The sequence below is a fragment of the Lipotes vexillifer genome, unplaced genomic scaffold (genome assembly GCF_000442215.2).
Source record: "Lipotes vexillifer unplaced genomic scaffold, Lipotes_vexillifer_v1.1 scaffold440, whole genome shotgun sequence".
Taxonomy (NCBI): Eukaryota; Metazoa; Chordata; class Mammalia; order Artiodactyla; family Lipotidae; genus Lipotes; species Lipotes vexillifer.
The window spans coordinates 4,054,887-4,081,638 of record NW_006778543.1 but is presented as its reverse complement, the minus strand read 5'-3'; the positions used below and the strand labels follow the sequence as shown (position 1 = coordinate 4,081,638).

Genomic DNA, 26,752 nt, shown 5'->3' with positions numbered 1-26,752 from the left:
GAATTGGAGTAATTTTCTATCAAATATGATGTCTACAAAGACCCGTTCTACAGAAAAACTTGGAAGCCCTGCATAGAATCACCAGAATTCTGTTATTTTCAGTTTCTTGCATTCACTCATTAATCCATTCACCCAGATATTTGCTGAGTGACCTCTACAGGCCAGTTATAGCAATGCCAGGCCCTGTGAGTATGAAACTAAATCAAATACATAAGGCCTTTATTTTCATGGGGCTTATATTTTAGAACATCAGTTCTCACATATTTTGATCAAAGGGCCCTTTTAACACTCTTAAAAACTACTGTGGACCTCAAAGAACTTTTATATTGATATTTACATATGAAAATTCAAACCAAAAATGTTCAAAATACCTTATTCACTTAAAACAATAAATGCATCACAAACTAACTTAAATTACATTTTTATGAAAAATAACTACTTTCCAAAACAAAAAACTTAATCAGGATACAAAAATGACATTGTTTCACATTTCTGTAAAACATTTACCTTTTCAAAAATAAATTTTAACCAGGATAGGAGAATGACACTGTTTTACAGTTTTGTAAATCCTATTAATGTCTAGCTTAATAAAAGAGAACTGGATTCTCCTATCTGCTTCTGCATTCAGTCTGCATTCAGTTATGTAACACACATCATGTAACATCTGAAAACCTCCATTAAACACTCATGAAAGAATGAGAGTAAAAGTGACACATAATGTTTATAGTTATTATTATGAAAATAGTTTAGATCTCAGACACCCTCTAAAAGAGTGTTGGGGATTCTCACAGTTTAAGAACCATTATTCTAGAATGACAATTAAGAAAATTAAAGTGCGTATACATTGTTAAAACACTATGAAGAAAACAGAGAAATGTGCTGTTAGCTAGGTTGATCTGGAAAAGGCCTCTCTCTGAGATGACCCCTGAGCAGAGAGCTGAAGAACAAGCAGCCAGCCCTACGAAGAGCTGGGTGAAGTGAATATTTGCCAACTATGGGTTTTAAACACTAGTTCAAAAAAATACTAATATTTGCTTTTCATAAAATATACAAGTTGTATTATAAGGGAACAAAAAGGCCTAAAGAGGGATGAACAGTAGGGTGGGAGTAGTACACTTTCATGTTTTTACCAAAAGCTCTGGTATATAAATAATAAACCCAATCTCCTAGCAGACTCAGTTACATCCTAAGATACTACTACATAATTCAAAACTAACAATTTCATATCATTTTTGTTGATGAATTATGAAACAATACATTAATAAAATCCTTTCAGGAAAGGTTTGCCATGGCTTTTATAATCAGCAATATTTCTAATACCACTGTCAAGGTTAATCTTTACCTGGTAAACACACGTCTACGAAGTTACCACCCAAAATTCTTCTAATCAAATAGCAACTCTAATGAAGTTCAAGTTAAAAAGTAATGTAAGAACTGAATCTGGAACTTTCTGGCCTTGCAATATACGAATACAAAGTACCTCAACCCCCTCTACTCCTGTGTGCATGCAGAAATGATGAATAAGCTGCATTTCTGAAAAGCTTACTAGACAGTCAACCAAGATAGAAGAGAAAACTCACAGACCAGAGCATTAGCCCTGTGAGTTAACACAGCCGTATCCAAAGGTACATCAGAACTAGAAACAATCCCCAAGAACTGGACTCCAGCCCAATCTCTGTCCTGGGTCAGCAGATGGGGTCTTGACTTGTTTGACTCAAGGAAGTGGAAACTTAGACCTTTCCAAAAAGCTAGAGCTCCATGAAAACTGTTGGTGGAAAGACAGAAAACAGTAACTGCAGTTATCGTATAGTTAAATATAAACTTACTACATGATCCAAATTCCTACTCCTCAGAATTTACCCAAGAAGAATAAAAACATATTCACACAAAGATGTGTTCACAGGAGCACTATTCATAATAGCCAAAACCTGGAAGCAACCCAAAAGTCTACCAAACACAGGTGGATAAACAACTGCAATAGGCTATCCATTCTATGGAATACTACTCAGCACTAAAAAGGAACAGACTGGGCTTCCCTGGTGGCGCAGTGGTTGAGAGTCCGCCTGCCGATGCAGGGGACATGGGTTCGTGCTGCGGAGCGGCTGGGCCTGTGAGACACGGCTGCTGAGCCTGCGCATCCGGAGCCCGTGCTCCGCAACGGGAGACGCCACAACAGTGAGAGGCCGGTGTACCGCAAAAAAAAAAAAAAAGGAACAAAGTATCAATACAACAACAGGGGATCTCAAAAACATTATACTGAGTGAAAGAAGTCAACAAAATGCTATGAACTATACAACTTCCTTTATATGGAATTCTAGAAAAGGCAAAACCACAGCTGATAAGTGGTTGCCTTGGGGCCAAGGTGAGGGGGAGGATACTGAGGGCAGAAAGTCACAAATAATTGTATAACTGTGGTTCCCATTATATAATTATTTACAACTACTAAAGTTCATCAAACTGTACATTTAAAATGAGTGGGTTTTATTGTGTATAAATAATACCTTAACTTTAAAAAACTATATGTACTTTTAAAATGTCTATATGATGAAGAAACAATTTATATGTGCCCACTCCAAATTTTATCCCCAATTTCAGAGTTCAAAGATCCCCTGAAATGCTATAAGGCCCAAGGAACTAGATTAATAACCACTGCTATATTCTGACATTATTTATATTTTATATGTGTATATATAAACTCAAGTTTAAAATAACTCAAGTTTATTATAAGCCTAAGTAATCAAAAATAAATCAAAATAAATCTGTATTATTTTAGAAGTCAAAGTATAACATTCAGAATTTTTCTTTTAAAGTATTTTAGAATTTAATGAGATTAATTAGGTAATTAATAGACAATTTCAGTTACCTAGAAAAATCTGTTTATGTAAAAATAATTCACCAGAAATTGGACGTTTACATGTTTACAAACATACACACACACACACAAAAGACATGGCTAAAAAATATCTACACTACCCAAAATTCTACATTAACAAGTATACTTCTCCAAGTCTATAAACCCTAAAAGCAAACATTCAAACCTGAAGGTTACAAATGAACTTAAGGAGATCTAAGAACCTCTTAAAATCAAATGCAATATTTTGTGTCTACATACTTAAGGGCATTCTCTTGGAAAAAAGGTCCATGGCATTTGCCAGATTCCCAGAGGCCCATGACACACAAAGGGTTAGAAAGAGTTTTAAAAAGTAGTAAAAAAAATGTATTATATACGTGCAGTTATGCATTTATGTTTGTATGAACAAGAATGGTGTGGAAGGACATACCTTTTCTTCTATGAATCTTTGTATTATTTACTTAGTCCTAATAAGCATGTATTTGTTTTTAATTCAAAAAACATCAAATAAAAAAAATTAAGGGAAATGATTTTAAAATACAGCAATCACTGCAATTTACTGTATGGAGTTGCACAAAAAAGAGCAAACATTTAATTTCCTTTTTTGACAGTGCTCCTGAGTTGACAGAATGGTGTGGACATAATGTATCTTGATTTTAGCATGTTCTTTGGGGTACATTAAAAAAAATAAGCACTGAATGAAGCATGGTTAAGTGGCTCTGAAAGGAAAAGAAAAAGAAAAAATCCACACACTATAAGCACCTGCTGACTTTAAATTCTAATCTCTTGTTGATACGGTTACTCTTCAACTCAATTCACAGATTTCGCTGCACACATACAAAAATTACCAGAAAATATGCATATGTACACACCATCAAGGTGAAAGAGGTAACTTCCAGATACATAGACTGGTTTTCAACAAGCAGACAGATCTGTTTAAGAGAAGCCTAGCCTAAGCCAATTATAAATCAGCAAAATATCAATTCAAACTTATAGCAATAAATCTTCACCAGGAAAAGCAGCAGGTTTCCCACTGTCTCTGTACTACACATAAAAAGGATCTGTTGAAAGCCCAGTTTAAATGATTTGGGACCTAAGTAGTTCCAAATTGTTAGAACTATACCATCTATCATTTTTAACCTTCTTTTATAAAGCTGAGCTCATAAGGACTGCTCTGAGGTTGCAACCTGTACTGTGCACCTGGGTAAACAAACACTGAATCTATTTGTTCATCTTGTTAGAGTTCACAGATAAGAAATGTTGACATTATTAAAATGTTTTACCATTAAGCCTGATAATAAAAAAAGTAAAAGTAGTGGTATTTCGTGATCACAATATTATTTTAGGTAGGTTCTACTAAATATTATTAGTTATAGGAAGTGGCCTTCCTCTGGTTATAGGAAGATGCTATTATCTAAAATAGGCATAAAAATCATTATAACAGTGCTTCTCAAACTACAAGCAGCAAAGAACTCATTTTCCTCCCGTCCACCACAGACCAGTATTTTAGTCAAAGAATAAAAATTACTTAGTAGAAAGTGAAAACATATTTTTAAAGACATAGAGAATACAAGCCCAGGGGTCACAAGCTTGGCTACAAAGCAGTATTAAACTGCTGTCAAAGTTTCTAAAGACTTAGCCTGAATCCCGTGCTTGTCTCAGGCAGACCAGTAACAGTTCACACTTAATCAGCACTGGTTTATAGAACCTGTAACATTAGGCAGGTACAGTTCTCTCCCAACTCCAGGAGTGGAACATTGAGAGTTTATAATCAAACACTTCCTAATTTATGTCACTGATAACGAAGTCTCTCAAAATATAACATTATCTCAATAGATGTGGACTCTAAACTGTGCAGCTATCAAACCCATAGCTTCCCCCCAACCCCCGCTTGCTACAGGAGAGGACAGGCACTTGCTGGGCCCAGACCACTATTCTCTTAGTTTTGATTCTATTCTGAACTCTGTATTTTTAAGAAGGGTGAAAACAAACTCATTTCAGCAGCAGAACTCCTCTTTGAATCACATGCTCTGTAAGACAGAGGTAAGACAGTAAATCATTCATCAAGTGAGTGAGCCCAGCTAAAGCCCCAACATGCAAACCTTGATTTGCTGTCTTCCATTTGTTGTCTAGTACACAGTAACTCTAGAATTAATCTTTATTTTTGTGGAAAAAAATAATGTTCAAGTGAGAGAGAAAACTTTAGTAAAAGCTTAAAATTAATTCTTACAAGTACACACAAATGTGAACCTCTGGTCTGTACAAACAGGAAAACCATATAGCAGTTTAGTCTGGGCACTAGAATTCAAAATTAAGCTTGATCCGTGGCCTTAAGCAGGTTACCTTACCACCTATCTCCTATGGAGATAAATCAGTCAGTACCTATTCTAACAGCATAGTTACAAGGATTAAAAAATAACCCACCCAAAGTACCTATCACACTGTGCCTAGTAAAGCCTCAATAAACGTTAGCGACTATTACAACTACTATTTTACAATCAATATTTTATCTAATCTCATTCATCCATCCATCCATCTATCTATCCCACAAATATTTAGTGAATGACTAGAATATGCCAGATACCCTCATGGCACTTACCCTTGTCTCCTGAGAATGTTCACAGTCTATTCCTCAGAGATTTTTTTCAGTCTTATAAGATATTTATATAACTTATTAAAAATCAGCCACTTAACGCCAAATTTCCATTTTTGTTTAGACTTATCAGGCATCTGTACCTACAGCTATCTCTTATAACAACCAATACCACAGGGTTTCAGGACAAGATTTTTTTAATCTGCATTAAAAAGTAAAGAGTATGAGTAAACTGATTAATTGATTTATTCAAAATATTGTGTATGGATAGATGGATGTAAGTTTCCTTAAAAACATCATTATCCTTGCTAAAAATAAAGACTAGATCCACTACAAGAGTTTCTTAAAAGTCTGAAATAAAAAGGTAAAGCCCAAACTGCACCAGTTGCTAGCCAGACAGAAGAGGTCAGACAGGATGCATGATTCCTAGCTGGCTTTATTCCAGTTCTGTAGATTCTGGGAAGTAAGGTCCACAGCCTGAATTTCTCACATCAATCACCATCAAAGTACAGCTATTACTGTGGAAGAATTTTAGTCTCAAAGAAACTGTAATGCCACAGACTCTCCCCTTAGCATATTCTGTAAAGTCAATATCTAGACTTTCATTTAATTCTGGCTTCTCTCACTGACTGATCTGTGAACTTGGCAGTTCTTCTTATTTGGTTAAGCCTGGATCATTTTTTCTAACACTGAACAAAGAAGGTAGTTACTGCCAAAATGTAAATTCAAAAAACAGAAAGCAGCATTAGTCTTAAATTTAACACATTTTATGGCTCAAGTGGGATGGGGTTCCATTTCATAACTGGCTGAGTCAAATAATAAATAGGATTTAAATCACTGCTGTTAAGTTTTGATGTGAAAGAAATTCAAGTAACTTCAATAAGAAGAAAAAAAAAAAAGATCTTTTGCTCCTGACACATATGGGATCAGTTACAATGTTCCAATACACTTAACCAATATCGCTTCTATAATATTGCAGTTGAAAGACTGTATTTCATAATTATTCTCTTGGATCTAATGCTCATTGATGGTCCACAGTTTTAAAGTTAAATCAACTATTAATTGTTGGGGAAAGGGGAAGAAGGACAACACAGCATCAAGAAATTCAACAGAATAGCTCTACTCTCATCATAAAAATTAGTCATCAGAAAGTACAATGATGCAATCAAACATACAAATGTATAATTTCAATTAAATGTTAACTGAGAAGGATATGTAACTTATAATATTAAATTTTTACTTTACCAACTCAATATACATAACCAAGAAGCAAATTTTCCCACATATAGCTAGAAGGTAATTTTCCTAAAGTAAAAGCCTTAACTGGAACAAAATTCATTTCCCCTCTCACACAAAACAAACAAAATTTCAAAGCTGTTATGAGCTGTCTGCTTCCCAACACAGTTTAAGTTTATTATATTCAGGAGCATGAACCACTGCTTAATTAGAAGGCCTTAAGGTGATTTTAGGTGCTTCGATTACAGTTTGTTTCTGCTTCCTTAACAGGAGGCAATACTTGCCAAAATAGGTCCAGAAGGAAACATTCAAAAAAGAGTAACTGTGACTCTGCCCCTGACAAGAGGGTGGTTGAAGATAGGAATGAAAGTGACAGTTTCTTTTCACTACCTCCTCTTTTTTGCGTTTTGATTTGTGTACCATGTGTACCCAGAGAAATGGCTGTGTTTAATTAAACAGGTTTAATACATTAAAAGCACTTCAACTTTCCAGCATAAAAAGTATGCCACAATGATCCCAGGGGGAGGTGATTATTCACCTTCTTTAAGCTCAAGAGGTCCTTCAGAACAAAACTGAAGGTTATGCATTTCTGAACAAAATCTAAAATGGGTTTTCTTCCACCCAAAAGAAAAAGATGTTGGTTTTGTTTTAAAGGCTACCCTTAAACCAAACTTGAAAACAGTGTATCTACAAGCTCTCATTTGGAGGCTATAAACAAAAAGGTAAAGAGGATCTTAAAAGTCAGGCTGTAAAGTTTGATTTTATTTTGTGTAATGAGGATTTTTCCAAGGAGTTTCTGCATTCTAGGACCACAGCTACTAAGTAAGTGACTTTAAGAGAATCCAAGGGAAACCCTAAGGAACAATCAAAGATAATACAAGAAGACTGGGTGACTTGGGCAGATCTGTGAGTGCTATCACTATCAGACAAGAAATATTTACTGAATTGATGAATCACTGCAACAAGCATACTAACGTGCATATTTAATTTTTAAAATAAAGACTAAGATTTTTAGAAACCATAACTTTCAGGTGGCAATGGTGTCAAGAAACAGCACTCTATACTAAGTGGGAAAGCACACTGAACTATACAACTATTCTGGAGAGCAGTTTGGCAACGTACTTAATATGCTTAAAAATGTGCACAACCACCTTTAACCTATTAACTTCAACTATAGATATTTATTAAAGTATTGAAGAAACGCTAGAAAAGAAAATTCCGAACTCTTAATAGTGTACCCACCCCCAAGTTATGAGCGTATAAACTAATTTCCTTTGTGTTTTTTACATTTCTCCAAATTTTTCTTACTATGAATGTATACCATTTTTTGTTTTCTAAAACATCCAATTTTAGCACATTACTGCTATCCCAAAGATAAACAAACATTTGCTACTTATATCAAATGAAACTAGTTGGGGACAGGGATAGAAGGTAAAGGTATTGAGAAAAAAAATGTTTCCTATTAATCATCAAGATACAATGAATACCTGTGGCTTTTGGTACTATTTGGGAGGAAAATAAATCCTTAAAATCTTATGCCAAAATACAGTTGATATTCAGACTCAAAGAGCAAAAAAGTTTTATATTTTGAGTAAGTTAATACTGAGTTACCACTATTTTGTTAAAGCCATTTTTTTTTCCTTGTATGCTTGGGCTTGGTACCAACATCAATAAAACTCCAGAATACGGCTCTGGTATATACCAGTACGTACTTCAGCCCTTCGGTTTTGATGAAGCAAGTACAGTTTGTCATCAAATAGATGGATATGTAAATTATACTACACTTTGCTATCAAGTCTAATCTTTACAGGAGATAGCCATTTTATAGAACAATCTTCTACAAACAGTAGTTTGCAGGGGAAAAGATAAAGCTATTTTCTCTTTAAGTATATTTTCCCATATCCTGCCAAATGAAACAATATCCAAGTACCGTAATTTAAATATTTTACAAAAACAAAATTATGAACTAATTTCCCAGAGAAAAGCAAATGCAACCAAGTTTTCATGTAGTGCTGAAATCAGGAACTTTTATCTAAAAAACCTTCTAAAGGAGAACTGGTAAAGTAAAAGTGAGAGTATCTAACCACAAAAATAAGAACTGGCAAACACCCTCTTCAAAGCCTAATGATTTATAGAGGCTTTTCTCCCCAATATCGGTGCTAAAGGCCCAGAAAAAGGTTGCCAAGGCTTAAAATATCTAGATAAACTTATGAAATCCTGGATAATAAGATCAGAACTTCTAGTTATACAGGAGCTAGTTGAAGCCAAAGGTGACAAGAAAGCAAAAGATAAAAAACCAGTAGTCTGATGTAAAAGACTTACTGTGTCCACACCTTTTAATGTCAAAGCAGGCATTTGGGAAGTGATATATGCCATTTCATCTAGACTGCAACAACTACAGTTTAAATTTCTCATTATATTCCATTTACTTGGTCAGGCATCCAGTTTGGAATCCCACTGTAACTAATACCAACTATTAAAATCAATCCCAGCTACTAAAACTGTTATTGACAATGATGAAACATCAGTAGGAAATTTTATATGTTAAGCTTTTATTTATTACAGTAGGAAGGCCATGCCTTATCCTCACATTAAAGCAGAAGAAACTAAGGTCCAGAAATGCTATTTATTAAATCATCTCCATGTGAAATACCACGTATGTTAAGCTCCTTCAATCACAAAGCTACAAGGAACAACAGTAATATAGCTCGTCACCAATGGTGTATATGCCATAAACACAGGAAGCAAGCACTGCCATGAAGTTTTTTTAAAAAAGGAAATGGATTTCAACAAGCTTTCTCACCTTAAGGGAAAGAAACAATGTCCAGGATGTCTGCAGGGTTATCCAAACCTTGGAAGCAACCTGAGATGAAAAAGTCAGATGGACTTAGGTTTGCCTACCTAAGGCAGGTAAACTACCTTACTTACAGATACCTACTAGTACTCCGCCTGACTCTCCTTAATATACAGTAAACCTTTCATTAACAGTATATGATTACACGCCAAGATGAGCAACACAAGCTGTCACCACAAAAAGTTCAGAGAAAGGAAGAGATCGATGTGGCCCAGAGCAGTACTACTCAAACATTAATATGCTATAAATTACCTGAAACAGGAGAACAGGAAAAATTCTGAAATACTGTATTTCTGCCTTTCTAACAAGCTACCAGGCGAGGCCAATTCTGCTTGTCTTGCTGGTCTTTGCACCATACTTTGAGTATCAAAAGTATAACGTACATAAGAAAGGTAAGATCCAGCCTGGTTTGGGGGGAACAAGGTGGGTTTTACATGAAAAGTCCAATAGGAAGAATTAGCCTGATCTTCTCTAGGAACAGTGAGACCACTTGACTACAATGAAGACTCACTCATCCATTCTACAAGGATATACTGAGCACTGACTCTGCACAATGTACAACAAAAGACACACTGACAAGCCTACTGAAATGCACAATTAAGATTACTGAGATATCATTTCATACAACGAAAACAAGCCATCTAACTGTCCATTAACATTTAGATGAGGAAAATTATGTTCTAGTCATACAATGAAATGCTATATAGTAATGAAAATGAATGAATTATAGCTCCTCACTCTAGAACAGAATAATCTCAAAATCATGGTATGAGATATGCATATATGATTCAAGACACAGGCTAACATATACTATGATTTAATTAATATTTCATTTTTTATTAATATAAACAGAACAAACTAAACAAATTGGGAATACTCTGTGTGGTGAAGCTATAGAGAAAACTAAGAAATCACTGAAACAAAGCTCACAGGAGTGATTATAGGTTTCGAAGAAGGGATGGGAGAAAAGGATGAAACAGGGGAAGGGGCTACAAAGATACTCATAATGTTCTATTTCTCAAGTTAAATGCCAGGTAAGTGGATGTTTACTTTGTGATTATTTAAATTATGTACTACAGACACTATTTTGCACGTATAATATATCTTGATTTTTTTTTTTACAGTTTTTTGATAATGTTATCAATGACCTTTTTAAAAACTAAGTCAGGGACTTGGTGATGGCAGATTCTAGTAGCGGTGAGTTAAAAAAAGAATATAGACAACTTCTTTAAACCACTGACTTCAAGGAAAAAAGTGGGGATTAAGAATGAACACAAAGTACTAAGTAAAAAGAGACAGGGCTGAACATTTTAATATGGGCAAGTCTGACAATGGTCACATGTTAAGAGAAAGGTAACATTAAAGATACAGAAAAAATTGATGAAACAGGACTAAAGCTTAGAAATGAAAGGCTCAAGAAAAAAAGAAGAAAAATTGGCCTTGGCCATTACCAAGACACTGGATACAAATGTGATTAAACATGAGGCTAACCAAATTAGTCCCGTGTGGCTGGAATGAACCGTTCCTACGTAGAAGCCTGGAAATAGTAGCAAATAAATGTGAACACAAAAGTAAGGACAACATCTTGGTGGGCCTTGAATTCATTGCAAAGTCACTAAAAACATTTCAAGGGACTTCCCTGGCAGTCCAGTGGTTAAGACTCTGAGCTCCCACTGCAGGGGGCACAGGTTCAATCCCTGGTCGGGGGAACTAAGATCCCACATGCTGTGCAACACAGCCAGGAGGGGAAAAAAAAACCATTTCATGAGGAAAGTTAACAAGGTCTGAACGTTCACATTAAGTGAATGTTTTAATAAAAGTATGCATGCTAAGAAAACAAGTCAAGATGCCATTAAAATAATCTTTATAAAAGAAGATATCGGGACATGAAACAGGAGCAGTACAAAATTCATCAGTTTATCCTATCTATGTCAATTAACCTGTTCAGTTTTGGGAATAAAACAGGTGAAAAACCATAATCCCTGCCTGCCCTCAGTAGCTTACATTCTAGTGGGGGAGACAAACAAGAAAGCAAACAAGACAATTACAGGCAGTAGAAAATACCACAAAGGAAATAAAGGTGATGTATGAAGAGTGATGGGGATGGGGCTATTTTTTACCGGGTTGTTAGGCAAGGCCTTTCTTGAGATGCTGACATTTAAGCCAATACCTAAAGGCTCAAAAGAAGCCACGGAGAAGGAAAAATATTTGAGAGAGTATTTCAGGCCAAGAAAACAAAACTCTGAAAGCTCACTGTGACTGAAGCCTAGAAGAAAGTATGAGGTGAGTTTGAAGAAAGAGACGAGCATAGCAGGACCCTCAAGTTTGTATAAAAAGTCTGTATTTTATTTAAGTGGATGTGGTTGGTGGCATAGAGATGAGAAGCAGATGAATTTGACATATTTTGAAGGTGAAACAAACAGAATTTGCTGAGGGACTGTATGCCGAGGGTAAAAAAAAGAACATGCATAAATTAATCCCTAGGTTTTGACTTTTCCAAATGGAGATAGTAGTTCCATTTATTAAGATGGGAGAGACTGAGGTAAGATCAATGAGTGGGAGAGAAGGAGAGGGAGAGTCAATAATTTTATTTTGGACACGTTAAATTTGAAGTACCTATGAGATATCCCAACAGTGATAGCAAGCAGGCAGTTGGATATATAAGAGTGGCATTCAAGAACCAAGTCTGGCAAGAAATATAAATCTAGGAATTATCAAAATACAAATATTTAAAACTTTGAAAAGGGGCCTTAAAGAAAGTCTACCACTGTAACTTCTACAAATAATAACAGTAGCAGCTAAAATTAAATGGTAACACGTTTTACCATTTAATTTACCAAGCACAAAGAAATTAAGTAACATGCCCAATGTCATTCAGCTAATTTTAGAGCTGGATTCCAACCCAAGCAGTCTGACTCCAGAGTTGTGCTTTCATCTACTTTGTCAAGCAGAGACCAGGTGGAAGGAAGCCTAAACCCAAATCCTGAGGCACTCCAACGTTCACAGATAGGGAAAGCAGAAGCCAACATAAAAGATATTTATTCCAATTACGCAGTTTCAGGTAAGCGCTGAACCACAGGCTCAAAAGTGGCTACAAAGTAAATCTCCACTTGTGAAGTTACAGATGTCAGATGCCAGCAGGGAAGCAATAAAGTTTACTCTCCCCTTCCAAAAGCCTCAGAGTCCTAGGTCCCTCTCGACACCTCCGTCACCTACTTGTCTCCCAGAAGAGTCATTCTCCAAATACCCTCTCCCAGGCATCTCAAAACAAGACCCCAAGAATCTGTCACACACACACCCTAGCCTAGATCCCCTTTCTCAGCCCTCACCTCCCCCATCAGATGGCAGAGAAGGCGGCCGCGTCTCCCGAGCAGAAAGTGAAGATAAAGAAAAGTTTTAGGGAAAAAACCTTGTCCCAGCCTCAGTAAGCCCAGAGGGGAGGCTGCCGGGAAGCACGTCTGGCGGAACCGGGCTGGGAACTGAGCTCCCCACGTGGGCCTGGGGAGACGGAACCCCACTCACCAAGCCATCTATCTGCACTTGCTTCACTGCTGAATCTCCGGACCCCCCTTTGCCTTTGCCTTTCCCCGCAGCGCCGGTGGTGGAGCTGGAAGAGGTGGCAGCAGAGCCGGTGCCTTCCTTGCGGGACGCCATCTTTCCAGCCGGACAGGAAAAGAGAGAAACGTGAGTAACCGGAAGCGGAAGTACAAGCTTCAGGTGACGTCAGACGCAGTCTGGCGTTCGAGAGGCGGAGCTCTTAGGAAAGGCCCGGGGAGGCCCCGCCTCCTTTCTCACTTGAGTCACCTTCTTTGGCAACGGAATCCTCTGCACATGCGCGTTGTGCGTTAGAGGCTTTCAGAAAGCTTTAAGGAAAAAACGGACTTTTAAAAATGTTTTTGCACTTTATGTTTAGTCGGTCTCCCCTAGGCAGTTGATCATAACTGCATTATAGCTCACATTTATGTAGCGTCCCATTTGTAAAAAATGCTTTTACTTCTAATTTTTTAAATTAATCCCCATTTCCAATCTTGGAAACTATGAAGAGCTATACAAACTCCCATGTTAGGAAATTGAGACGTGATTTGTCTGACGTCATTCTGTTAATTAGTGGTGAGCCATATTGCAGTTTGTTTAAAATTTCTTTGCAATTTTTGTCCTTTTAAATATCCCACTAAGATTTTCCAGTCATGTATGCTAAACACACTACATGGGTTCTTGTAATCTGAACAAAGACAGTGTATGTGGGCCCTCTGCATGAAATAGCCCAGAGCCAAAAGATACAAATAGAGAGAGAGAGAAAGAGAGAGAGTGAGAATGAAGTAGAATTTTAAATGGGAAATCAATGTGATCACCCTAACTAGAAAGGGTCTAGAAGCAATGACATTCCTTCACTTGGATTCCTAGTTTCTTTCCTATCTCACTGACTGATCCTTTCTTCTCAGTCACCATTGCTGATTTCTTTATGCTTCCCTAATTTTAAAATTAAAATTAAAATTTATTTTAATTAAATTAATTTAATTTAAGAACAGCAGCAATGTTCAGTCCTTGTACATCTTCATTCCCTTATCTTTACTCCCTATCTCAAGGGTCATCATGCAATGCTGATGATTCCCAAATTTATATTTCTCCAGACCTCTCCACTGAACTCCACACCAGCATATCCATCTGTCTATTCAACATCTCCACTTAAATGTCCCACAAGCGCCTCCAACTCAACCTTTCAAACATTGAGCTCCAAATACCACCTCCCCTCGAAAAAAATGTTCTTCCCACAGTCTTCCCCCTGTCATCTGATGACAGTGTTACTCTTCTAGTTGATAAGAACAAAGCCCTTGGGGCTGTCTTTGACTCCCCTGTTTCCTTCACACCCTACCCCTGCTCCATTGGAAACTCTGTAGGCTCCACATGAAAAATGTATTCAAAATCCAGACTGCTTTTGGGAAGATGAAGTAGAAATATTTCTTCCTATTCCTCCCTATAAGTACAACAAAATCCCAGGGTATTATATATAAAAGAAACATAAGAACACTCTGCCAGGTGAAGAGAAGGAGAAAGACAGGTTAGGGACATGGGGACCCAAGGAGCAACACAGTGGTGATTTCCCAGTTTCTATTTGCTGCATATATCCCAGACTTGGAGCTGAAGTGCAGTCACCTGAAAATATCAACAGGCACAGATTTTAAAACTCCAACAAAAGTCTGTTCTCTGCACACTGCCAGTAGAGACCATGTGGGGAGCTTGAACTTTCACTCCCACCAGACAGTAATAGGCACCCACTCCACCCCCCAATGGAGTGATGCCAAAGAAGGCCTAGTGGAGACTAAGGATTTCACCACAGCTGGTAATGAGGCCACCCACTCCTAATGCCAGTGAAGGAAACAAGAAGAGCAGTAATGAAGCATTACTACCCCCCCATCCAGGAGATATAAGTTCACGTGTAGTGGGAGCTGGAACTCCCATCCTCCAGCAATAACAAGGAACTAGTCCTACCCCCAAGGGAATCAATGGAGGCTGAACGTGAAACTTCTATTTGTACCCTCCTAGGGCAGTGATAAGAAGGACTCCCTCCTCCTTCCATTGCCAGAGCTGTGTCAGATGAAACCAGCTAAAATATATGTCTCAAGATCCAGTGTTCTGCACAAATAACAAATGTTGGCGAGAATATGGAGAAAATGGAACCCGCATATACTGTTGGTGGGAATGTAAATTGATGCAGCCACTGTGGAAAACAGTATGAAGACTTCTCAAAAAACTAAAAATAGAGCTACCATATGACACAGCAATTCCACTCCTGGGTATATACCCGAGAAAAACAAAAACACTAATTCAAAAAGATACATGCAACCCAATGTTCATAGCAGCATTATTTACAACTGCCAAGATATGGAATCAGCCTAAGTGTCCAATAACAGATGAATGGATAAGGAAGAGTGGTATGTATGTATAATGGAGTACTACTTGGCCATAAAAAAAGAGTGAAGTTTTGCCATTTGCAGCAAAATGGATGGACTTGGAGGGCAAGTGGTTACCAGTGTGGAGAGGGAAGGGGAGAGGAGCAATAGGGGTGCGGGGATTAGAGGTACAAACTATTAGTTATTAAATAAGCTACAAAGATATATTGTACAACATGGGGAATATAGCTAACACTATATATGGAGTATAGCCTTTAAAAATTGTGAATCACTATATACCTGTAACCTATATAATATTGTACAGCAACTATACTTCAACTTTTTTAAAGTTTAAAAAATAAAAAAAGAAGATCCAGAGTTTTGTAACAAAATACCCAAAAGTCTATGTCTCAATTAAAAAAAATCACTCAGCATCACATCAAGAACCAGGAAGATTTCAAACTGAATGAAAAAAGACAAATAGATGCCAGCACTGGAATTACAGAGATGTTAGAATTATCCAGCAAGGATTTTAAAGTAGTCACCATATAATGTTTCAACAAACAATTATGAACACACTTGAAACAAATGAAAAGAGTGTCAGAAAAGAAATTCAAAGTCTCAGCCAAGATATAAAAGATATAAATAAGAATGAAACATAAATTTGGAACTTAAAAAATACAATAACCAAAAATAAAAAAATTCAATGGATGGGCTTAACAGCAGAAAAGAAAGGACAATGGAAAAAAATCAGAGGACTGGAGATAGAATGATAAAAATCACCCAATCTGTACATAAATTAACAGAATATAAAATGGTACAGCCACTGTGAGAAAAAGTACGGCAGTTCCTCAAAAAATTATCATAGAATTACCAATTTCACTTCTAGGAATATAGCCAAAAGTATTGAAAGCAAGGACTCAGACAGATATTTGTACACCAGTGTCATAGCAGCATTATTCATAATAGCCAAAAGGTGGAAGCAACTCAAATGTTCTTCAAGAGATGAATTAATAAATAAAATGTGGTATTTACATACAAGGGTATATAATTCAGCCTTAAAAAGAAATGAAAGTCAGAGACATGCTGAACCTTTTCAACAAGGATGAACCCTGAAAACAGTATGCTAAATGAAATAAGCCAGACACAAAAGAACAAATATTGTACGAGTCCATTTATATCAGGCACCTAGAATAGTGAAATCTGTAGAGAAGAAAAAGTAGAATAGCAATTACCAGGACTTGGAAAGAGGGAGGAATAGGGAGTTACTCTTTAATGGATTCAGGGTTTCAATTTGGGATAATGGAACAGTTCTGCAGATGAACAGTGGTAATTGTTGCACAACAATGTGAACATACTTAATGGCACTGAATCGTTCACTCAAAAAAGCGTTTTAAATATAAATTTTTATGTTATGTATATTTTACCACAACTTAAAAAAAGGAGACTGGAACAAAAAATGAACAGAGACTCAGAGGTCTTTGGAACTATAAAAAATACATATCTAACAATCCTGTCATTGACACAAATACAAAAGAAAGAGAGCAGGGGTTAAAAGGTATTCGAAGAAATAATGAATAAAAACTTCCCAAATAGGGGAAAAGTCATAACCTACAGTTTCAAGAAGCTTGAGTGAATGCCAAACAGGATACATCCAAAGAACTTCACACCAAGATATATTACAGTCAAACTTCTGAAAACCAAAGAAAAAATCTTGAAAGCAAAAAAACCTTTTTTTTTTCCTTTGTGGTATGCGGGCCTCTCACTGTTGTGGCCTCTCCCGTTGCGGAGCACAGGCTCCGGGCGCGCAGGCTCCGGGCGCGCAGGCTCAGCGGCCATGGCTCACGGGCCCAGTCGCTCCACTGCACATGGGATCCCCCCAGACCGGGGCACGAACCCGTGTCCCCTGCATCGGCAGGCGGACTCTCAACGACTGCGCCACCAGGGAAGCCCCAAAACACCTTATATTGATATAAGAGAAAAACAATTAGATTAGAGTGGATTTCTCATCAGAAACCGCAGAGACCAGAGGAAGTTGCATAATATTTTCAAACTGGTAAAAGAAAGAATTACCAACCCAGAAACCTATATCCAGCCAAAATACCCTTCAGGAATAAAAAGGAAATCAAAACATTCTTGGATGAAGGGAAACTAAAACAATTTGTTACCAGCAGACCTACCCTAAAAGAATGACTGAAAGAAGTTCTCTAAAAAGAAAAGACACAATAAAAGAATAAACCTTGGAACATCATAAGGAAGAAAGAACACAGTAAACAAAAATATGAGTAATTACAATAGACTTTCCTTCTCCTCTTGAATTTTCTACATTATTTTTGAGAGTTAAATCAAAAATTATAGCATTACCTAGTGTGGCTCTAAATATACGTAAAAGAAACACTTAAAGCAAATAAGGGCTGGTTAAGGGACATATAGGAAGGTCAGGTTTCTACAAGTCACTTGAACTGGTTAAATGACTTAACAGTAAACTATGATGTTATTTTTATCTAATATAATACCTAGAGGAACCACTAAAAATGCTTTACAAAGGGAGACACTCAAAAACACCATAGATAAATCAATATGAAACTCTAAAGAATGTTCAAATAACCCACAAGAATGCAATAAAAAGAAAACAGAAATAAAAACAGAGAATTATAGGGGAAAAAAATGAAATGGCAGTCTTAAGCCTAAACATATCAATAACTAGATTAATATAAATGTTCTAAATACACTTATTAAAATACAACTGTTGGAAGAATGGATAAAAACAACCTAACCATAGGCTGTCTAAAAGAAACTGATTTCAAATATAGCGACACAGGCACATTGACGTAAAATGATGGAAAAATGTATCATGCAAACATCAATCAAAAGAAGAAGGACTGGCTGTATTAATATCAGATAAAAGAGAATTCAGAGCTAAGATAATCACCAGAGACAGTGGGAAATATTTAATGGTAAAATGGTCAATCACCAAAAACACACAGCAGTTCTAAATGTGTACGTCCTAGCAACAAAGCTGAACTTGTGTTGAGAAAAAACTCATAGAGCTCAAAGGACAAATAGACACACCCACAGTCATAGTTAGAGATGTCAACTCTCCTCTCTTAACAATTGATAGAACAACTAGAGAGAAAATCAGCAAGGATATAAAGGAATTTAGCAATGCCATCAATCAACAGGATCTAATCAATATTTATAAAACATTCCACCCAACAGCAACAAAATACACATTTTTGTCCAATCCCCATGGAGCATAGAGATCATATCCTGAGTCATAAACCAACCTTGAAAAATTTAAAGTACCTGAAGTCATTCAGAGTATGTTCAGCAACCACAATGGATTCAAACTAGAAATCAAAATATAAAAGTAACGGAAAATTTTCCAAATACTTGGAAACTATACAACATGCTTCCAATAGCCCGTGGATCAAACAGGAAGTCTTAAGAGAAATTTTAAAGCACACAGTAAACTGAATGAATATGAAAATATAAAATGTTAAAATTTGTGGGACACAGCTGCGTCAGTACTGAGAGGAAAGTTTATAGCTAAATGTACACATTGTAAAAGAGGATATATCTCAAATCAATAAACTAAACTTCCTCTTCAAATCCTAGAGCAAAGTAAGCCTGCAAACATGCAGAAGAAATTAAATAACAGAATACTGAATATATTTGATCACCCAAAGAAGATTGCTCACACCATTAAATTGTACTTTAGCCGCCCTCCAAAAGGCAGTTTTGATGTTGTGGTTATTAATTTCACTGTGGATATTCATATAACAGATAAAATAAATTTATCCTGTATTCACAATAGTATGTTCTTCATTCTCTCTGTCACTGGAGCTAAAGTTTTTAACATACTTCTTCTATATGTGCTGGAAATATTTCAAATTTAGTCAGAGGCAAAAAGAGAGAGGATGGTAAAGGCCTTCCAAAGCAAGCTGTGGGTCCTGTCCACGGTGATTACCGCATGAGGACAGGAAGCAAAGGATAGCCTGCCATGCCTGAGCGAAAAAATGAAAAAATAAACAGTCTGACTAGTTCTGCTTTTGTGGCATAGTAACTCAACCCATTCGGAAAACACAGCCCAGTGAATGTCAGACTGTGACCAGTCCATGCCTTAGACCCAGCCAGTACTAGAGCTGTTTTCCTTCACTTGGCTAAGATTTACCTAAATCCCCTTCAATGCAATAAAATAGAAGAGTCAAGACACCAAAGATGAGCCAAAGGATTTTTTAAAATGTCACTTTATTCCTATTCAGTATTCAAATGAGCCAAAGGATTTGTTTTTTTAATGTCAGTTTATTCGTATTCAGTTGTTGCCTTCTTCCAGACCTCTATGGAAGGCAAGGTCCCTTTGGACATCTTGACAGTCTGAGTTGAGCTCAGGGTTGGCAGGCAACCTCTATAGCATCGGTTCTAGCCTTGGTACGAAGGAAGAGGGCAGAAAGTCATCTGACCTTTCTATTTACTGTCCCTCTGGAAAGTAACCACACATTCGTGACATACAACCGAGGAATTGTTCTGCTTTAGTACCCATTAGAAAGAAAGGAGTCAAGGAAGCACCATTTTCAATCAAATTTTCAGTGAAAGCCTATAAGGGGTGTATGTTCTTGTCTCTTCTTTGTAGATTATTTTCTAGGAAAGGAACACAAAAGATCTTTTTTTCCCCTTGAGAAGGAGATACCATTATGGCATGGTGACAGGATCTCCCCAAACATCAGATTAGTCACTCCATTGTTAGGGAGTCATAAGTAACCAGGTATAGAGAGAAACAGGAAGCCTACCTCCCAATAATATTCACTCATAAGGAGGGGATCAGAAACTCTCTACTCTATAGAAATGGGAGGAAAGGGCAAGAGCCGTCCTATCTCCTCCTCTCCAAAAGAATATGCGGTGCCATCACAATCCATGAACAAGGCCTGGGACACAAAAATTGGACATAAGCAAAGCCAGAAGAAACAACATATAAATAGGGCAAAACTAAAGCTCTGAATTAAGTTCATAAACTCTTTAGAAGTCCACAAATATTCATTTGGCCAAAAGAAATCATTTGGCTTAAAACACTAAACGCTTTCCTTAATATTTAACTAGAATGGAAAAAATGCCTTTGGGAGATAGTTGAAAGCAGCTAACAGCAACACTTAACTTTGCATCCCAGCCTCTTCACAATGGTGTCTAGGACAAAACAAGAACATATGCAGAACATCTTAAACTTCTTTAAGGTAAAATATTATACAGGTAAAATAGGTAAAATATTATCCCTTTAAAAGTACATTTTCTTGCATAGATTTAACAAATATTCCATCAGTTAGGATGCTTTGGGCTACAAGCAACCCCTAAAAAAAGTAAACAAAAAACAATTTAAATTATTTTAAACAAGAAGGAAATGTATTCTATCACATAACTAAATGTCTAGAAGGGGGCAGACTCCAAATGAAGCAGCATAAAGACGCCAGTTCTTGACTCTGTCTTTTACCGTGTTTTGGTTCTGTCCACAAACTGACTGGCTACCCCTATAACCTCAAAATAGCTGCCAGTAGCAAAGAACACAATGTGCTTCTTTTTAAATGTTTATTGTAAGAAAAAGAAAACCTCTTCTCCTAACCATGGGGAAAAAGTCTTTCTCTTTAGTCTGGGATCAATTTAAGTCGTATGTCTTCTTCTGTATACATACATCCTATGTGAGGTTATACTTTGAAGAACTAAGTGATTTGTTCAAAACTATGAAAAGTCACAATAGAGAGGGTAAAGAAAGAGCCAATAAAAAGAAAATAATATTCATTATTCCTATGACTCAGCATGTGTGTATTTTCTATATGTTTGCTAAAATAATAATTTTTAAAATGACGTTTGATCTTCTCATCCCAGTATTTTGATGTATGACTTATCAACTAATATTAAAAGAAAGTGATCTCACATTGAAAACATTTGCACAGATTCTAAGAGCGACTTTTATTTGGTATAATATCATGTAACTAATACCTTGTATTGGTGTAATTCAATTATAAATATAATACTTTGAAATAATATTCTACTGAATTATTGAAAGCCTTGCCACCAGAAGTTCAGTTTCTGCCCTGAAGTCCTCCTGCTGCTTAAAAATATATACGAAACCATGAGTGAAAGGGTTGTCTTCAACATTTTGTTCAATATAAATAAATAGTGGTTTTAGGAACTCGTTTAATGCCATAATCTGACATAATTCTCAATCTTTAAACTCCTTTAAGTAACAGTAATAATATTTGCTTACTTAGAGTAATTTTATAAGGATTCATTAATCTTCTAAAAATGCTTTGATAGGTTAAAAATGAATGACCCCATACAGTATGAACTTCTCTACCAGTTTCAGTTATGATTTAATTAAATTTCAAAGGGCAGTTTGTTATGTATGTATCAAAGTAAAACATTTTGCACATTGCTACCACTTCTTAACTTTGCTTTTTTCTCTACCATTGTATGTTTTTCCTACTTTAATTAATGCCACTGAACATTTTGTAGTAAAATCCCAATGGAGAGCACTATTCAGATCTATTGTGTAATAATAAATTCCTTTCAACTTACCTCACATGGCAGTATTTGTTCTCTGTATAATTTCATTCAAATAAACTATTTAGCAAGCAAATTTGCTAGTCTAATTTTACAGCCATCTGACAACAGTCATCTGATAACCAATGGTGAACTACTTTCTGATCACTGTCTTGCTTAGAAATATCCTTGACAAAGAGCAATCCCTTGAAATTTTTTTCCAAGAGACAGTTTCTCCTTTGTCATTTAAGGAAGAGCCCACTGGTACTAGCTGGGCCAACAGACAGAAATTCTGCTCGCTTTCTTTGATTGACAACTGGGTGACACTAACATTTCCTTGATGTTTCTTGCCCAAGCAGCTGGGGTTCTTCGTACTTAACTAACTTTTCCAAACAGGAGATATATCCCACTGACATTCTCAGTTCAAATCAAATTGTTTATACGTTCAAAAGAAACAAATGTCAAGATAACTTCTATAGTATGGAAAAAGGATTTAGTTTATTTTACTTTGAAAAAGTTTTTTACCTTTCACAGAAAACTTATAAACTAGGATTTTGAACCTGTTCAAAGAAAGGGTAATTGTATTGGCAAACACTAACCAACATCAAACTTTTATCAAAAACATCTGCCAATATAAAATTCTCTAATTCTGGCAAGTAGTTTTAACATACTCTGTCAATTAAGATTGGGTTTGGCTGCATATAAAAGAAACAGTTTATCAATGTAGGTTCCTTCTTGGTTGAAAAAAATGTACCATTCTGGTGAGTGATTTTTTTTTAATGAATTATTTATTTATCGCTGTATTGGGTCTTCATTGCTGCACACGGGCTTTCTTTAGTTGCAGAGAGCGGGGGCTACACACATGCTTCTCTTGTTGCAGAGCACGGGCTCTAGATGCACAGATTTCAATAGTTGTGGCATGTGGGCTCAGTAGCTCCACGGCATATGGGATCTTCCCAGACCAGGGCTCAAACCCATGTCCCCTGCATTGGCAGGTGGATTCTTAACCACTGCACCACCAGCAAAGTCCTGAGTAATGCTGATAATGGGGGAGGCTATGCATGTGTGGAGGCAGGGGCTACATGGGGAGTCTCTATATCTTCTTTTCAATTTTGTTGTAAACCTAATACTGCTCTAAAAACAATAGTCTCAAAAAATAAAAAGAAAATAATTTTGTTTAACTTACATAGAAGTTTATTTTTCTTCTCATGTAAAACAAGGCCAGAGGTAGAAAGTCTAGATTTGGAAAGGTAGTTTCATAGTCATTGATGGCTCAGGCTGCTTCTGTTATCTACTTTGCTGGCTTAGCACATGGCCTCCATCCTCAAGTGTACTTCTTGGTCTAAAATACACTGCTAGGGTTCCCTTCATCACATCCAAATTCCAGGGAGTGGTTAGAAAGGCAATGGAAAAAAAACAAAAGTGCTCATCACCAAGTTAAGTTCCTTTAAGCAGCTTTCCCAGAAGTCCCTTGTCACACTTATACTTACATACCCTTGGCTAAAACTTAATCGTATGACTGTACTTGACTGCACAGAAGGCTGGGAAATGGATTCTCTTTTCTGGGTACACTATTGTCCAGAATAAAATTAGGATCCTATTACTAAAGAGAAGAGATATTGAGCGTCAATTTACAGTCTGTGTCACAGTCATTATGTTAAATGTGGTGATTTTGTGGGAAATTTCATGCAGCCATTAAAAATAATGAATAAGAACTATGGCAATTGACTTGGAGTATGTGTGGAGAGGATTTCCACAAGGATTGTTGGGTAAGAAAAGCAAAATGTACAGAAGTGATAAAATATGATTTTATCTTTGAATAACATAGAGTGACAAAAATCTCTACATATGTATGCATATATGTAGGCAAATAAGTATATGAATATTAAAAAAATTACAGAAGTTACACAGTAGATTAACATGTGTTATTTGGGCAAGGAAGAGGAGATGAATGTCCTGTATTGTTCCATTGTTCCTCTTGTTATAACAGGCATGTGTTATTTTTGTAATTTGAAAACTGTAAGGATGATTTTTAAAAACGTGGCAGCCTCCAGAACCAACCTTCATAACACCTTCCCCTATGTATAAAAATTCACAGTAAGCAAGTCCCAGATGGAGTTTATCCTAGGGGATCTTAGTGAAGGACTAATAAGCCCTCAATACAAACCAGTTTACCTAAGTTGTTTTAAATTATTTATTTCAGGAAATTATTTATTTGAAGAATATGTTAGCTGGATAACGTTAGGGAAAACGTTGTATCCCTTTGGAGCTAATGGATGTTAACAAATATTTAAATATGAATATAAGGCAGAATAATATCACAATAGATATCTTTGCTGAATTATTTGGTATACTAGTATTTATGAAATTAAACAAAATAACCTTTATGAATTGTATTTAATATTTACCTATTTAATTCCATTTAGGACATGAATCTTTCATGAAAATTCTTGTTTTGGAATTAGTCATACCTTGCAGGAATAAATCATTTTCAGGTCAACTTGGCTTCATCAAAATTTCATGAAGAAAGAACTTCAAAATCATGTACAACAACATCATATTATAAATTATATTTGATCCAGATGTAATAAAGAATATGAAGAGTATGAAAAAATAAAGAAAAATAAATTAATCCCCTACCTCAACTGAATGTCTGTTTGGCCTGGAAAGTATCCAGTGTACTGACCTGAGGAAAAATATAGCAGCTAGCAATGCTGAGACATTACTGTTCCTGCACTCTAAGGTCAAAAAAATTTTCAATGACTATTAAAATTTTTAATTAAAAATTTTTAATAATATTATAATAATTTTCAAAGTAAAATTTCAGATTTAAACTTATATCCAAATAGTTTCTCCAATAATGGCAATATTTGGCTTCTGCCCTTGTTGTGGCCAAATATTGATTTTCCAATACTAGGTCATTTGGCATCAGGCCAAAATGTATTCAGTGGACCATTTAATGAAAATGTCCCATTGGGTAAACAGTGATGTTTTACTGCAGACAGTCCTTCTGGAACACCAAAATGCATAATAAATGACTTGGGGATATTGTAATAAATGTCACTTTCTCTCTGATTAGTATCCCTCTCCCTCAGTACTTGTTTTGAATCAGAAATGGGCATATTAAACAAGCACACTAAGAACTTTTCTGCATGTCCCAGGATCATGTTTTGAGAAACACTGCTGTAACAGAAAATTCTGTTTTAAACTTGATAATCAGCAGTATAGACTGTCTTCTTATTTGTGAAATAAGGGTCAGTTGTGTAAATAGCATTGTCATATACATAGAGCTTGAAAAAAATGCTACAGTCTAGTAAATTAAAAAAAAAAAAACTAGAGTATGACTCAAATCCCTAGTCCTGAACCTCATTTTTCTTAGTAGTGAAACGTGGCTAACAGGATGGAGCTGGTAGATAAATCTGTGAGCCTGTTTTTAAAACTGTTTTAACTGTTTTGCAAGCTGGGATAGTATATTTTCTGTCTTTGGCGGGATTATAGTCGGAGTGGGGGGTTGGCACACAGGGATAAAGAGAGTATTCAGATTGGAAGGTCATGAGCAATTATACTCAAGAACCATGAATCCAATCCTACAATAATTCTTCATGTCTTCCAATTCCTAAATTTATTTTCAGTTAAATGAAAGCAGTCATCTAAGGGGTGTTGTGTTGTGAATCAAGACAGGGTTAACATTATAGAAGATTTTGGTTCCAATTTCATAAACCTGTATCTTCAAATAAAACCCCAAATGCAAATAACACATCTCGATCACTTTGTAAGTTATTTTTCTGCATTGGTTCTTTCTCTCAAACTTTAGCTAAAACGAGATTTGGGACAGATTCCAGGCCAGAATAAAAAATGCAAAATTCCATACTCCCCATTCTTTGGTTATTTTGCCTAGAATTGAAGTGCATATGTGGCAGTTAGCCACGGGGGAACTCAAAATTTTCAGATTTACTCTCTTCATTAATCAAGTTGAGCAAGTAATTTCTAAACTTTCGGTCAGCTTTGTACCTCCCTGTGAGTAGCCCAGTATGTCGTTCTCCTACCTCAGAGACTATAGACATAAAAATTGTTCTTAAAAGTCATCTAGCCCTGCCAACCTATTTGACAGTGAGGAAGCTGAACCCAGGTTTCTTGGGGAGTTGCTCAAGGTCAAATGGTTTGGGTGTGGGGCAGAATTAGCACTCTAGTTTAGGGACACTGACTCTTGGAAAACGAAGTTCTTGAATAAGTCTTCCGGAAACACTCCTTGCGAGTGATTTAGGAGGGTCTCCAGGAGAAGAGGAAATGCAAAACGATGGGGACTTTTTGCCCTGACATTTGGCTTTTCAGTGGGAGTGGTCCTATGGCGGGAATGTGTGCGGGAGGTGAGGGGTTGTGCAAGAATATTTGAACTTCAGGCAGGCGACCTGAGTTCCGGTGATAGTTCTGACACTAAAGAACCACGTGCCCTTAGTAAACGTGCTTAACTTCTTTATAGGAAGGCAATCACTACAAACCTGCCCAATCATAGTCGCACAATATACTTTGGTCGCTTTCTTCCCTCATTTGAGAATTATTAACATTAAAGGGAAAAATATAAGGTATATTACCTAGAACAGTGCCTAGGACGTATTAAGGCTCAATATTTTAACTGATTATTATTATACCGCGGATTTTTCAGACGCAGTGCCAGGTAACGGCGCAAGAGGCAGCGTGTATTTTTTTTAACCTGGACCATGACTGCGCATGTGCGCCTCTAATCTCGCACTTAGTCGTTTTCCCACTTACGCGCAAGCTCCGCCCCCGAGGGCGTG

The 26,752-nt window shown here is 36.5% G+C and overlaps 1 protein-coding gene across 1 annotated transcript in view; it reads right to left on the bottom strand.

Moving 5' to 3' along the window:
• The window catches only part of EIF3H (eukaryotic translation initiation factor 3 subunit H), an 87,544-nt gene extending 74,338 nt beyond the window's left edge, over positions 1 to 13,206 (bottom strand). The window contains exon 1 of the mRNA XM_007451682.1: positions 13,057 to 13,206. Coding sequence (XP_007451744.1) covers positions 13,057 to 13,188 — 132 coding nt within the window. The 5' untranslated portion in view covers positions 13,189 to 13,206. The remainder of the gene's footprint in view (positions 1 to 13,056) is intronic.
• Between the last annotated feature and the right edge of the window lie 13,546 nt (positions 13,207 to 26,752).